General features: G+C 50.5%; 1 protein-coding gene across 3 annotated transcripts; it reads right to left on the bottom strand.

The window, feature by feature from the left end:
• Positions 1-1,898: 1,898 nt before the first annotated feature.
• On the bottom strand, positions 1,899-12,735 carry ODC1 (ornithine decarboxylase 1). Of its 3 annotated transcripts, none has more exons than XM_079940337.1 (12): positions 12,485-12,735; positions 9,752-9,898; positions 9,530-9,661; positions 9,085-9,258; positions 8,729-8,901; positions 8,319-8,453; positions 8,108-8,189; positions 7,820-7,903; positions 7,002-7,164; positions 6,808-6,920; positions 6,505-6,719; positions 1,899-5,794 (listed from the first exon to the last, which is right to left on the bottom strand). In XM_079940337.1, exons 3-12 carry the CDS (start codon positions 9,629-9,631, stop codon positions 5,650-5,652), a joined length of 1,386 nt encoding a protein of 461 aa, XP_079796463.1. In that variant the 5' UTR covers positions 9,632-9,661; positions 9,752-9,898; positions 12,485-12,735; the 3' UTR covers positions 1,899-5,649. The 3 variants fall into 3 exon arrangements, with proteins under 3 accessions (XP_079796463.1, XP_079796464.1, XP_079796465.1); XM_079940338.1 differs by lacking the exon at positions 12,485-12,735 and adding an exon at positions 11,824-11,845; XM_079940339.1 differs by lacking the exon at positions 9,752-9,898.
• Positions 12,736-13,169: the final 434 nt, after the last annotated feature.

Here is a 13,169-nt window from a genome sequence, read left to right as displayed (position 1 = left end):
AAAAAAATTAGAGGCTCAGAATGAGTGAGTGAACAAACGAAGCGTGGGGTCCACCCCACAGCCTGGAACTGCACCCAGTGGGCCTCAGACACAGAGGCAGGGGTACAAGTCGCAGCCTGGCCACTGACAAGCCACGTGACCCTGGGCACATAAGGCAGGGGCCCAGAGAACCAAGGGTGCTGACCTTGATCTCGCAATCTAAAATGCAATTTTAGATTTCAATCTAAAATTGAAAATATTGAATTCTTAATATAATATATGCTTAGCTTTTGGCATGATACTGTTGTGATAGGGTATTTTTAAGGCCTCATTTTTCTGATAGCTTTTATGTTGCTTTTAAACTTTCTCTAAGAGTTACATATATTCTTTACAGAAAATACAGAGTAACAAGAGAACAATTACCTATAAATTTAATACCCAGACATAAGCACTGTTCATTTTGGTGTATATATTCTCAGTGTTTTTATTTTTTTCTATAAATATATTTGTACACTTAGGGATTACAAAAATAGAATTGTAGTATACTTGCTATTTCATATTCCTGCTTTTTTCACTTAATGAGGTATCATGTAGTGTTCCATCATATTGATGTCCCATAGTTTAATCAATTCTTTGCAATTAGATTTAGACAGTTTGCTTTTCCCTGTCACAAACAATGTGAATACGTTTTATATACATCTCTGTGTCCATCGGGATTACTTCTGTAGAATAAGGTACTACAAGTGGAATGACTAAGTGTGACATAAAGAGGGACAGGCTGCAGAGCCTTGGGGGAGGGCAAGGATGCCCGTGGGCCAGGATCTGCCCCCCTGCCCCTCCAGCTCAGAGCGAGGGCTGCAGATGGTTCCTGGCTCCTCCAGAAGGGGGAGCCAGAGCCGGGGCTGGCACCAGGCGCCCAGGGTGGGGCGGCCCCGCTGTGGGAAGAGTATGGCCCCGGGCCAGGCGAAGATGGGGAGGGGTAACACCAGCAGCCTTGGGCGCCCGGGGACCGATGTGTGGGGATAAGCAGGACCTGGACTTAGGCCTCAAGGGCTGGTCAGCGGGTGGACTGTGAGGGCAGTGCCCCCTGCTTCCCACGCCACCCACGCTTCAGCGGGGGATGGGGGGCGGGTGAGCCTGGCCGCAGGGCCCGGGCGGGGCACGGGCACGAGCGGTGTGTCCAGGGGGCGCCTGAGGGGTGGCCGGCCAGGTCACCAAGTGTGGTGTGGGTACTTCAGGAGCCCAGGCTGGGGGCATCACCCACTCCGGACAGGCAGGGGGCAGAGAATGCAGGCCGTGGGGACCCCCAGCTGTTCCCTGCGTGTGAGGGCTGGGCTGGGGGAGTCTTCGTCTGTGGGGCTCCGCAAGATTTTCGGGGGGAGCAGCCTGGTCCAGGGCGAGCTGTCTGGAGCCTCAAAGCCTAGCTGCCCAGGTGTGGCTGCCCTTGGATCTCCCCCTGAGCCAGGCCACGCTCCAGTTCCCACAGCCCTCCTGTCAGGCCTCTGCCATCGTTTGCTGAGGGACTGAAGGACCTGCCCGCTTGGTCGCAGCTCCAGATTGGCCGAGGAGTCTCAAGCACGAGGTGCTGCTGCCCCCTGGTGGCCGTATCCGGGAGGGCCGTCCGGGCCTGGGAGCGCGGATCCCCCAGCCTGGTTTCGGAGCCTCTCCGGCCAGCTTCATACAGGAGCTTTCTGCCTCTGTCCCATTTGACAGCCTAAAGCCCGGGGGAGCACCTGATTTCCCGTGGGCCACACAGCACACAGAAGCCGAGGCCGGGCTCCTGGTACCCGGGACTCGGAAGCCTGGTTGATAGGGTTGCCACGTAAAGTACAGCCTGACCAGCTGGCAGGTAGATAACCTGACAAACAAGGATGGAGTCTGCACAGAGATGCAAGGTGACCATCACAGGGGTCACCGTGGGCCGTGGGGAGCACAGGGCTACAGAAGACAGGCCGAGCGAGGCCTGCGTGGGCCAGCGGGCCGCCTGCGAGGCAGCACGAAGGCTGGTCAGCCAGGAGGCTAGAGAGGGCTGTGGAAGGCGTGGACAGTGGCGCCCTGGGTGCGGACAGGTCCAGGTGCAGGCCAGGCTCTGACCCCGTCCCCGGGGGGACTGCGCCCTGTCAGGGCAGACGGCCCCGCCCAGGCGGGGACGGGGCTGCGGGGCAGAGGTGTGTGTGTGGGGGGGGGGGGGCGGGTGAGTACTCGGCCCCGAAGACTCGGCCGCTTCTTCCGGCAGCCTCAGGAGCTGGGTGGGTGCGAGCCAGCCCTGCAGGGCGGCCCTGGCCAACGCCGCCGTCCCCGGCCCAGCCCGCGGGCCCTGGTTCAGCCGCTCGTGCGCGTGGGAGTTACACGACTGAGGACTTTTTCTCTGGGCCTCTCCTTCCTCACCCAGGAGGCATATTCATTTGATTCCTTTAAGATCAGCAATAGACACGTGTAAAGGTGCGTATGGAGTCAGTCTCCACTCCCCTCCTCAGGCCTCCATCCTCCTGCTGCGTTTCTTGTCAGTCCTTTCAGAAGTTGCCACGCGTGTGCAGGTACAGGCGTGCACACCAAGCCTGGCTTGCCTTTTACACACGGGATAGCTCACTGCACGGTGCTCCTCTGCCCCTTTCTCCAGCTTGGAGATCGTCCCCCACCAGCTCCTGCAGGGCTCTGCGTCTTGAAGCAGCCGTGTGTCCCAGTGATCTCATCAGCCAGCACCCTCTTCACGAGCATACGGTTGTTTCTAGTACATGCTGTACAGACAGTCACAATGAAAAGCCTTAAGCCGACTTATCAGAAAATTCTTACAAGTAGACTTGTCGGGGCAAAGATAACGTGGATTATTTCTGATATCGCCAAATTCCCTCCAGAGATTCTTCTTATTCTCAGTTTCCCATCTGCCTTGGGCGAGCCAGCCTGCTTACCCAGCAAGCCAGTGCACTCTTCTACCTTCGTCAAACTGACAGGTGATAGATTCTCATAGTTTTAATATGCACTTGCGTTTTAAAGTTTGTTCAAGTTCAAAGTTTTTTCTTTTCTGTGAACCTAAGTGGCTTGCCCACTTTCTATTGAATTCTTTTTTTACAGATCTATTGGAGCTCTTTGAACAGGAAAGAAATTGGCCCCTTCCACGTGGCCTCTCCCGTCGTGGAGCACAGGCTCCGGACGCGCAGGGTCAGTGGCCATGGCTCACGGGCCCAGCCGCTCCGCAGCATGTGGGATCTTCCTGGACCGGGGCACGAGCCCGTGTCCCCTGCATCGGCAGGCGGACTCTCAACCACTGTGCCACCAGGGAAGCCCCTGCCCCTTGCATTTTTGACTTCAAATGTTTTCTTCTAATACATTTGTGGCCTGTCACAATGAAAACTTTCATCTGGGATTTACTGTGGTGTAAGGAGCATCAGTGACATCTTACTTTGCCCAGGTGGTTACCCACTGCCCCACCCTCCGTCCCCAGTCCTGGGGCGGACCCGGCAATCTGCATTTTCAGACGCTCCCCAAGTGATTCAAATGCAGGGGCTTGGAAACCACTTCCTTTACCTTGAACCAGTAGCCCCTCCCATGCAGGCCTGCGTGGAGACTCCAACACCCTCAGGAGGAAGAGTCACCCACAGCCTTGGTGGAGGCCAGAGCTATATTCACTTCAAATCAAGGTCTAGGAATGTCATTTCTATGAATGACCGGACAGTACCATCTGTAATGGACATACTAAGTGCACACTGCAAGCTAGAACTTGAGGGTCCTGGAGGACAGTGTTGACCGACACACACCCAGCCGTCTGAGATCTCCATCCTTTTGCCAAACTCGCCCACACCCAGGTGTAGGGGCCACGGGAGGTCATTTGGCCCAGCCCAGGCCGTGTCACCATACAGGCTCCCAGGGCTCACAAGTTGCTTCACCAAGCTGCCATGAGCCAGGTTCAGAGGCTGTTGTATGGGCGCCATGGGACTACCTGGGGCTACTTCTGTCCCCACCAGCACTGGCCAGTTGGCTGGACTGCACTTTTACCTAACAGGCTGCGAGCAGAGCAGTTCCCAAGCCCTCAGTCCTGCATACTTTTTGAGTGGAAAACCTCTCCTCTTTTCAATCCAAGCTCAGTGCTGTCACTAGGGCATCTTGTTACTCCTCACTTCTGAAGGTAGAAAATCTAATTTCTCAAAGTCTTAGGCATGGCATCTAGCTTGCATTTCTTGGCACTTAATCCATACAGAACACCAATTCCTTTATTTTGAACATTAGCAGCGGGCAGACTGAGGACCCAGAAAAGGATGTGCTCACAGGAAGTCGGACAGACAGTCCACTTGTGTTCTTTCCTCTATTCTGCCCAGACTCCAGTCAGACCTATTTTCTCTGTGGCTCCTAAGATGTCTTATTCAGGGGTCTGGCTAACCAGCCGAGATGTGATGTCAGCGATCACTGCAATGTGCTGTGTCCAGGTGGAACTCAGGTCTCGGGGGAAGGTGGCTTTTTAGAAACGCAAGTCACTCCCCTCAACTCCTTGGTAAAGGTACCAACAGCATCAGCAGAAGCGCTTAATGCAGTCCCTGAGATGCAAGAAGCTGCAGCATTCCCACCTGTACCACGTGCTGTCTCCCCGTGTCCCTCTAACGAAGCTGGTGAGACACTCAGTGCCGTCTGCAGTGTCTGGTACAGACCAGTGGCAGTTACTAAGGTGACACCTGGCTTTTACGTGGCCTTCCTTTCCTCCCTCCTCCCTGTGCTACAGCAGGAATTCACAATTCCCATTTTGGAAATTTAGTATGGGAGCCTGCCAACCTCCTCTGAGGACTGGGGGTACAAGTTGAGTAAGAGAATATAAAAGGCCAAGGTCGGAAGGTAAAGCTCTACAACACGTGCAACAACTACCAAAAGCTGTGCTACATTCCCAACTAGTTGTAACTATGCAACTAGTGAAGTCAAGACGGGGAGGGCCTGTGTCTAGCCTCTGGAGGCAGGGTGCAGGGGGCCTGGGCACTGGCCCTGCTCGCCGCAGGCCGGCTAGTTAACAAGGGGCCCTGGGCACTCCAGGCTCACAGTCGCATCCAGGGTGGACTGAGCCGTTAACAGCAGAGACTGCTCACTGTCTCGCCCCTCCTTTTCCTTCCACCGCACATGGGGCTAGACCCACTCACTATTCTGGGAATCCAAAGCAAACTTCCGACAGGACTTGTGGACTTGAAATAAAAATGTCAGACAGGAAAAAGGCATTCCGTGGATCTTCAAAATATTGAAAACCTGTCAACTCCTTAGTCCTCTGGGGCAAGTTTCTCAGCCTATGGGAGAAGCATCAATTTCCCACCTGTAAACCACACGCAAGGTGAGCCATCTGGAATGGACACGCCGTAGACATTTCCCAGTGCCTATACTTTACTTCAAACAGGTCACAGCACTGAGCTTCTGGCCCTTTCTGCCAATGCACAAGCTACAAACGCTTGCTCAGCAGCTGAGGGGCACGCTTTAGTAGCATGTTTGAAAAGTGAATAAAAATCCATATAAAACAAATATTCAAATAGTTTCCATAGGAACACAGATAAGTGTGACCCCATCGCCTAGTCTTCCACGTTGCTGCATCTGTGCCAACCCTATTCACATAGACATCTCAAAACTAGCAGTAATTAAGTTAAGTGGTCCCCCCAAACCCTTAAATCAAGCTAAACTCGCAGTTAACAGCTACAAGAATGGTATCTACACATTAATACGAGCTGAAGCGCAGGCTGCTGGGTGCCGTTTCATTCCACTCTCCCAAGCACAGGACACAGGCAGGGTGCCGATGTCCTGCTCCTCTACACCGGGGGGGAAGTCGTGGTTCTGGATTTGCTGCATCAGTTGCCTGAAAGAGACAGAGTGGCACGCTCAGAAACCCTGAGTCACCCCTCACTGAGCAATTCCACACCGAGAAACTGAGAATAACTTATTCATGAGCCTATTTATGTCCTTGGTTACTATGTCATCAGGAAGCAATTCAACGTAGCTCTACAGCAAGCATTTCTTCAGAACCATCTTTATGGTAACGAGGAAAGCACAAGTCACAGACACTAATTAAAATATTCTAGCTGCAGAGAAATATCCCGATCAATCTTTTCTAAAATGATTATGCCTTAAAAATCTGAAAATACAGATCACTATTATTGAAGGGATTTTCCTTCCATTGTATTTTCCAAAATTTCTAAAGCATACATTAATATGGAGAGAAAAACAATTTAAAAAAATGTTACTGGGGCTTCCCTGGTGGCTCAGTGGTTGAGAGTCCACCTGCCGATGCAGGGGACACGGGTTCGTGCCCCGGTCCGGGAAGATCCCACATGCCGCGGAGCGGCTGAGCCCGTGAGCCATGGCCGCTGAGCCTGCGCGTCCGGAGCCTGTGCTCCGCAACGGGAGAGGCCACAACAGTGAGAGGCCCGTGTACCGCAAAAAAAAAAAAAAAGTTACTATTTAACCCTAAGTAAAGCGATTTCTTATTCGACAAGAGCAAGCATAACAAATCCTGGAAGGTTTTATTTTCTTACAGGAAACATAAACACACACACTGTTGTCACTAACCATGTTGGCCCTGACATCACATAGTAGATGGTTGGTCTCTGGAATCCATTGAAAGTAGAAGCAGCAGCGACAGTGTAAGCACCCATGTTTTCAAAGAGCATCCAATCGCCCACATGCATCTCGGGCAAGTTACAGCGCTCAACAATGCGATCCAGGCCATCACAGGTCGGTCCCCAGATGCTGGACGAATAATACTTCTCATCTGGTTTGGGTCTCTACATTTGAGAGAGAGAAAAACACGCCTGCTTACACTTGTTCCGACCGATCCTCTTAACTGCTGTCTACAGCGTGTTCACAAGGTACCTTCTGCAGAAGAGGCTTCACGTGTGCGTGATCGTAGAGGATGCAGTTGAAAGATCCATACACTCCATCGTTCACGTAATACATAAACGTCTGTTCACTTGACTCATCTTCATCTAGAAAAGCACAATTAGTCTCAATTACCACTTCATGTACCAACTTTGTTGTACACGCGATGAATCATCCTTTGTACGTACCATCAGAGCCTGTCTGTTCCTTTAATACGCGTTTTTTGGCAATGATATTAACTGCTAGTGTGAAAGCTGATGCAACATAGTATCTGCCTGGCTCAGCTATGATCCTAACTCCAGAGTCCGATGGAAAATACTTGTCCAACGCCGGGTTGATTACACTGGTAATCTACCAGAGTGAGATAGAAAAGAGCAGTTAGTCATCAAGGGGAACTCACACGGACCAGTACCTTGTGACATGACACATCAAAAGCACTGAGAGCAGTCATCAGCAGAGAGGTTTACCCTCAAACAACAGCAAAAGATAAACATTTCCCTGAAAACCAGCCTGGACATCCCTGTGGTTTCATTTTGATTCCCCTCCAGACACCCTTTCTACTCTAAGATGTTATGGATATGATTTTATTAAACAATGATACAAATTTATTACCACTTACAAAGTGCCTAAATGTTTTTATCTAGCAAATACATGCCAACAGAACAAAACTTTCTATTCTGCCTATGCACGTAATTTTAACAAAAAAGAATACGGATTTATTTTATAAATGAGTAGCATATAATGGCCTAACTTCTTCTAGTTCCGTGACCAGGGATTGAACCCGGGCCCCCTGCATTGGGAGCTCGGAGTCTTAGCCACTGCGCCACCAGGGAAGTCCCTTAAGTACCATTTTAAATAGCACAGAAGTCATTCAAATTACCACACCAAGACATTTATTTTCACGTTTGTATAGTCCCTTTACTATCTGTTAAAACTAGTTAAGTTTTGAAATATTCCAAAAAAGAACTTGCTAAGAGCTACAGATTATAGTTTTGTTATAAATTACCTCTTCAAATTTAAGCTTTACATCCTCAGATCCGGGAAAGCCACCACCGATATCAAGCAGATACATGTTGAAACCAACCTCAGCCTGGAGTCAAGAAAGTGAATTCAATCAAATTAGGTCAACCAAGTAGCCAGATTCCTAACACGGCGTGACAAATGCACGCAGCAGATGGGGTTAAATGTCTGTAATATGAGATGACCTCTACAAAAGGTCAGTTCTGGAATCGGGACTAGTTATTACTGTCATCCTTGCCCCCCCTCCTCCCACTTGGGGTTCACATATACTCACTCCCATGTCAAAGACACAGCGGGCATCAGAGATGGCCTGCACGAAGGTCTCCGGATCAGTACAACCACTTCCCACATGGAAGCTGGGGCAAAAAAAGTAGAATATGCTATTTCTTACTATTTCTGGAAATAACTATTCACAGTGGGAGAAAACCTATAAAACTTGCATTGTCTAATCTTAATCTCTACCTCTGCCATCACCAAGATCTCACCTGACACCAATGACATCAATCTCCAGCTCTTTCGCCCGTTCCAAAAGAAGCCTGCTGGTTTTGAGTGTGGCACCAAATTTGACACTGAGGCGACAGACTGCTTTGGAATCATCAGTGGCAATCCGCAAAACCAACCTAGAGGCAAGAAAAGTGTATCAAGTTTCCCATAATAGAAGATCACCTACAGCCATGGTTAAGACAGAGACTCCTGGGCTCTGATACCCTGTGGTTTAAGTCTAATTTGGTTTTATTAATCAAGAGGCTTTAAGGTTTTTTCTACTTTGTCTCTGACCCAGTACACAGATAATTTACTAAAGTATGGAAATCTAACAACTGGAAATTTGAGTTTGTCTGCCATTATTATACAGATGCCACATCTGACCCTGCCCTCAAATGGAGGAGTAACTTACTTGGCCTTTGGATGTGCCCTGGCAACTTTCATCAACTCAACTTCACTATCAAAAGTCATCATCTGGACTCCATTATTGGCAGCGTATTTAATCTGAGACACTTGTTTACAAGGATTTGCATAGATAATCCTCTCTGGAGGCACCCCGAGACTCTGCACCAACTGGATTTCAGTCTGAAAAAGAAGAGGTGTTACAATACATGTAGCTAATACATGGAAGAAACAGAAAAACGTGGGAAGCTGTCACCACCCCCACTCAATTCATTAGCATCTCCTGCCCAAACAACGCAGTTTTGATCTGCCCTGCGGGAACACCGAGGCCATGACAATCCTGTGAGTTCTGCGGCTTTTGCTCACCTTGCTGGCACAGTCAAATCCTGTCCCTATGGCAGCTAGGGTCTTCACTATGGTTCTGCTATCATTGCATTTGACTGCATAAAAGGGGGTGACCCGAGGAAGAGCTTTAAACCATCTCAGATGTTTCTTCAGGATGTCTCCCAGGTCCGCAACATAGAAGGCATCCTTATCGTCCTGCAGTGACAGTGGTTACAGGAAACCCATCAGCGGCCTAACAATGTGTCCAACACGCAGGCTTCCCTTCCCTTGCCCGTCATTCTCATGAATCCTACTCTATTTAGTCAATTCCTGGCATGAATATCATTTTTATTGCACGATCCGTAGCCAATTAAATTCTAAATTCCCTAATAAGACATTTCCATTTCCGCAAGACCCCACTGAAGCTTCCCATCCAACCCAACATTCTCAAAGCTGCACTCCCAGCAAGGACTTAACATACACTTACAGAAGAAGAAACTTCATTAATTTTTTGGTCCAGAATGTCCTTGGCAGTAAAGCCTTCATCCAGGAAATGGCAGTCAAACTCTTCATTACTAAAGTTGTTCATGGTTCCTTGATATCTTTCTGAAACAACAAACTGCAGACAGGGCAGACGATTTACTCAGAAGTCTTAGCAATACTTAGTAACTCCTAATAAGATAAGCCTGCAACAACCATGAATACTTACAAGGGAAACTAAGAGATGAAATTTAAAGAAATTATGCCAGCTTTTCACAAAGGCAATTCTCTAGGAATTCCAAGTCCCACTGAAAGATGTGCGTGCCCTTGCTGCAGCAGTGAAAATGTCCTGACAAACGCACAATCTGCTGTCCACCTTCGGAACACATTAAATTGGAAGATCAGTTACTGGCAGCACACACAAGAAGCAGGACTACTCAAGCACCCTCCACAGACACCTCACTCACTGGGTTTGGGAATCCCATTATTCCTAGGTTTAGGTCACGTGACTCCATAAACCTCAATGGAATGAGGACACCACAGATACAACGCTAGAGTTTTTCACACTGAACTTCCATATATAGTACTGTCCACCTCAAAAAAAGCATTTCAAATATCCCTGCTAAAAACTGCTGAATGCAGGTTTCAGAAGCTTTCCTGCACTTAGTTCACTGATAGGGAAAAAGTTTCATGACAGTTAGCTTACTTTATTTCGGATCTGTTTCTCTTTAGAAGCTTAAAATAGCATGAGAGCAATTTTTCAAAGTTGCTGTATAAACACCTTGCTATTTCCTAAGTCTTATACAGAACAACTTTTAGTGACTAACAGGCATCATTGCTCTCAACTTAACTGAGTGCTCTTAAGTTTCCTGAGAATTTTATGAGCTAATTTTCACGCTAGGCATGTGTTTTTTAAAACTGCAATCTTCAAATCAACATAATGTATTACAGTTGCTGTAGCGGATCAGAAATCAGTATTCTTAAACCAGCACTGCCTACTAAATCAGCAACTCTGGGAACCTCAACTGTCCTTACAGGTGCTCTAATACCTGCTTAGCTATGAAGGATCATCACCTGGGAATAAGTTTTGACTAACTATGAATAACAAAAATAAGCCAACAATAATTTATGAATAAGCAAAAATAAAGCTCATTTAACAATCAGAGCCACTGTCCTTGGCCTTCATGAAATGCGACACTGGTCAATGACAGTTGTCTTAAAATTACTGATTTTAACTTATTTAATTTCTGCCAGGGAGGGCTTCTTTTCCACTGTGCAACCCGCTTCAGTGCCTGCAGCCTACGGGCAGAGGCCAGGCAATGGTTCTGGGCCAGTTTGCTCTGGCATGGGACACTATGAGAGGCCCAGGGGGACGGGCCTGCCATAAATCCAAACCCATGCACGGCAGAACTTGCAAGGCTTGATCTAATGTGACTTGCTGGCATTGTCAACCACCTACGTTGCCTAAATCGCGCGTAGGGGAAGGGAAGAGACTAACTGCCGGCAAACCCATTCTGTCTATATAACAACATTTAAATACGCTCACCGGTGACAGATTGGGCTATTTAGAGTCTTGTTAAACATTTTTAAAGCAATGTTCAGGCTTAAGCTTAGGACGTTTTTGTTTCTCTGAAATACACCCCTACTAAGTATTTTGCTTTCTTGTATCTTTCAAAGCTTTATCTCAATAACTTTTTTTTTTTTCTTCGCGGCACGCGGCCTCTCACTGTTGTGGCCTCTCCCGTTGCGGAGCACAGGCTCCGGACGCGCAGGCTCAGCGGCCATGGCTCACGGGCCCAACCGCTCCGCGGCACGTGGGATCTTCCCGGACCGGGGCACGAACCCGTGTCCCCTGCATCGGCAGGCGGACTCTCAACCACTGCGCTACCAGGGAAGCCCTATCTCAATAACTTTTGATATAGAAACATTTCACCCAAGAACACCTCTCGGTGTTCTTTCTGTATAGCTAAGTTACTTAAAATGACTCGGACTAGCGCAAGACAGCGCCTCTCTGCTATGAAATGCTTTACTGCAAATTGGGTAACGTTAGAAAAGACAGGTACTAATTCAAACAGCAACTGAAAAATTCACAAGTGAACGAAATTACGCCCTATTTTAGGTGTGAATGAAGTCAACACATTCTTTGTTCTCCCTAGACATTTCTAAGAGGTTCTACTCCCCACTTTCCCCCATTATTTCGCATTTTCAAACACAGGTGGCCTTTTTGGGAAGATCTTGGGACTGGCTCCTATGCCGAAGCCTGAACTGGGATCTTAATATTATAGGTTTTCCTTGACTCACCGAGTCATTCAAAGATCCCGTAACAACTCTAAGCCACGGCCGGTTGACTATTACCAGTTGTTACTACGAGGTTATCTCATCTCAGCTCTAGCGACCCGAGTGGGTTTCTATACTGGGTCATTCGCTCTGTACACACAGCACAAATAAAAGCTAAAATGAAAAAGAAAAAAGTAAATTCCAGGGCAATACGGCGGAATGGCACGTCTCTTCCTTCTAGAAATGAGTGCGAGCGATGGGAGCCCGGAGACCTGCGCCGGCTCGCCTCCTACCTCTCCTGCACCTGCTACCGGACTGCCACATGGGTTTAAAAAAAAACACAGCAGTTGAAGGAACGACCGACCCTTTTCAACAGCTTCCGGCTCAGAAACCCTCACTGACGTGGTTCGGAGGAGGTGAACCCCGGGCCGTTCCAGCCCAGGCTGCCCTGAGCCGGGAGGGCGGCCGCCGTGCGCGCCGGGGGCCGGCTTCACCGGGGACGCCAGGGCCGGGGGCGCAGCGGCTCACCGAGGTCAGGGGCCGGCGGCCGGCTCTGCGACCACGTGTCCTCGCAGCTCCACGGCGCGGGAGCTGCTCCGGCCTCAGGCCGGGCCCGGGCGCAGGGACACGTGGCCGTCACCCCCGCTCCCCCGGCCTTCCAACCGCCCGGACGCGCCCCTCTCACCTTAGAGCGCACGGGCGCCGCGGGCAGACCCCATGGAGACCAGACGCCACCGCCGAGCGCGCAGGACCGCCGGCCGCCCCGCCGCTGTCCCCGCCGCCCCCGTCAGCCGCCCGCCCGGCCGCCCGCCACCTCACTCCCTCCTGCGGAGAACCGCCGGCCCGAGGTGGTGCCGGAGCGCTGGCAGAGGGACAGCGGCGGCGGCGGCGGAGGCTGAGGAAGACTGAGGGAACTGACAAAGCCCGACTCGCCGCAGCTCCGCTACTTATAGCGCCGCGCGTGTCGTCATGGAAACGCACCAGCTCAAACCAGCCGCGATCGGTTCCGTCCGGGCGTCCTCCCAGGGAGGGGGCGGGGCGCGGCGGCGGCCAACCCTGAGCCGGGCGGAGGGGCGGGGGGCGCGGGCGGTTCGACGTCAGCGCATCCGAGCGGCTCCCGCCCCTCCCGGGCCAGCTGCAGGCCCGCGCAGGCGCACACGCCGCGGGCCCTGGGCTCCAATAGCGCACCCTCAGGCGCCTGCGCCTGGCGCTCCGCCTGGGGCCAAGAGCCGCAGCCGAAGAATTGCGAAACCAGCCTCCGACCGCCGCCAAATTTCAGCTCCTGCGCCAAACAGCACTGTTCTTCCACCTGGCATTAAATGCCTCGTGCCCTCGGGCGGAGAAAGGAAATCGCGGGCGCGAGCGGGCCA

Source organism: Stenella coeruleoalba (genome assembly GCF_951394435.1).
Source record: "Stenella coeruleoalba genome assembly, chromosome: 13".
In the NCBI taxonomy this organism is placed as follows: Eukaryota; Metazoa; Chordata; class Mammalia; order Artiodactyla; family Delphinidae; genus Stenella; species Stenella coeruleoalba.
The sequence above is the reverse complement of the archived record's forward strand: the minus strand, read 5'-3'. Positions and strand labels throughout refer to the sequence as shown.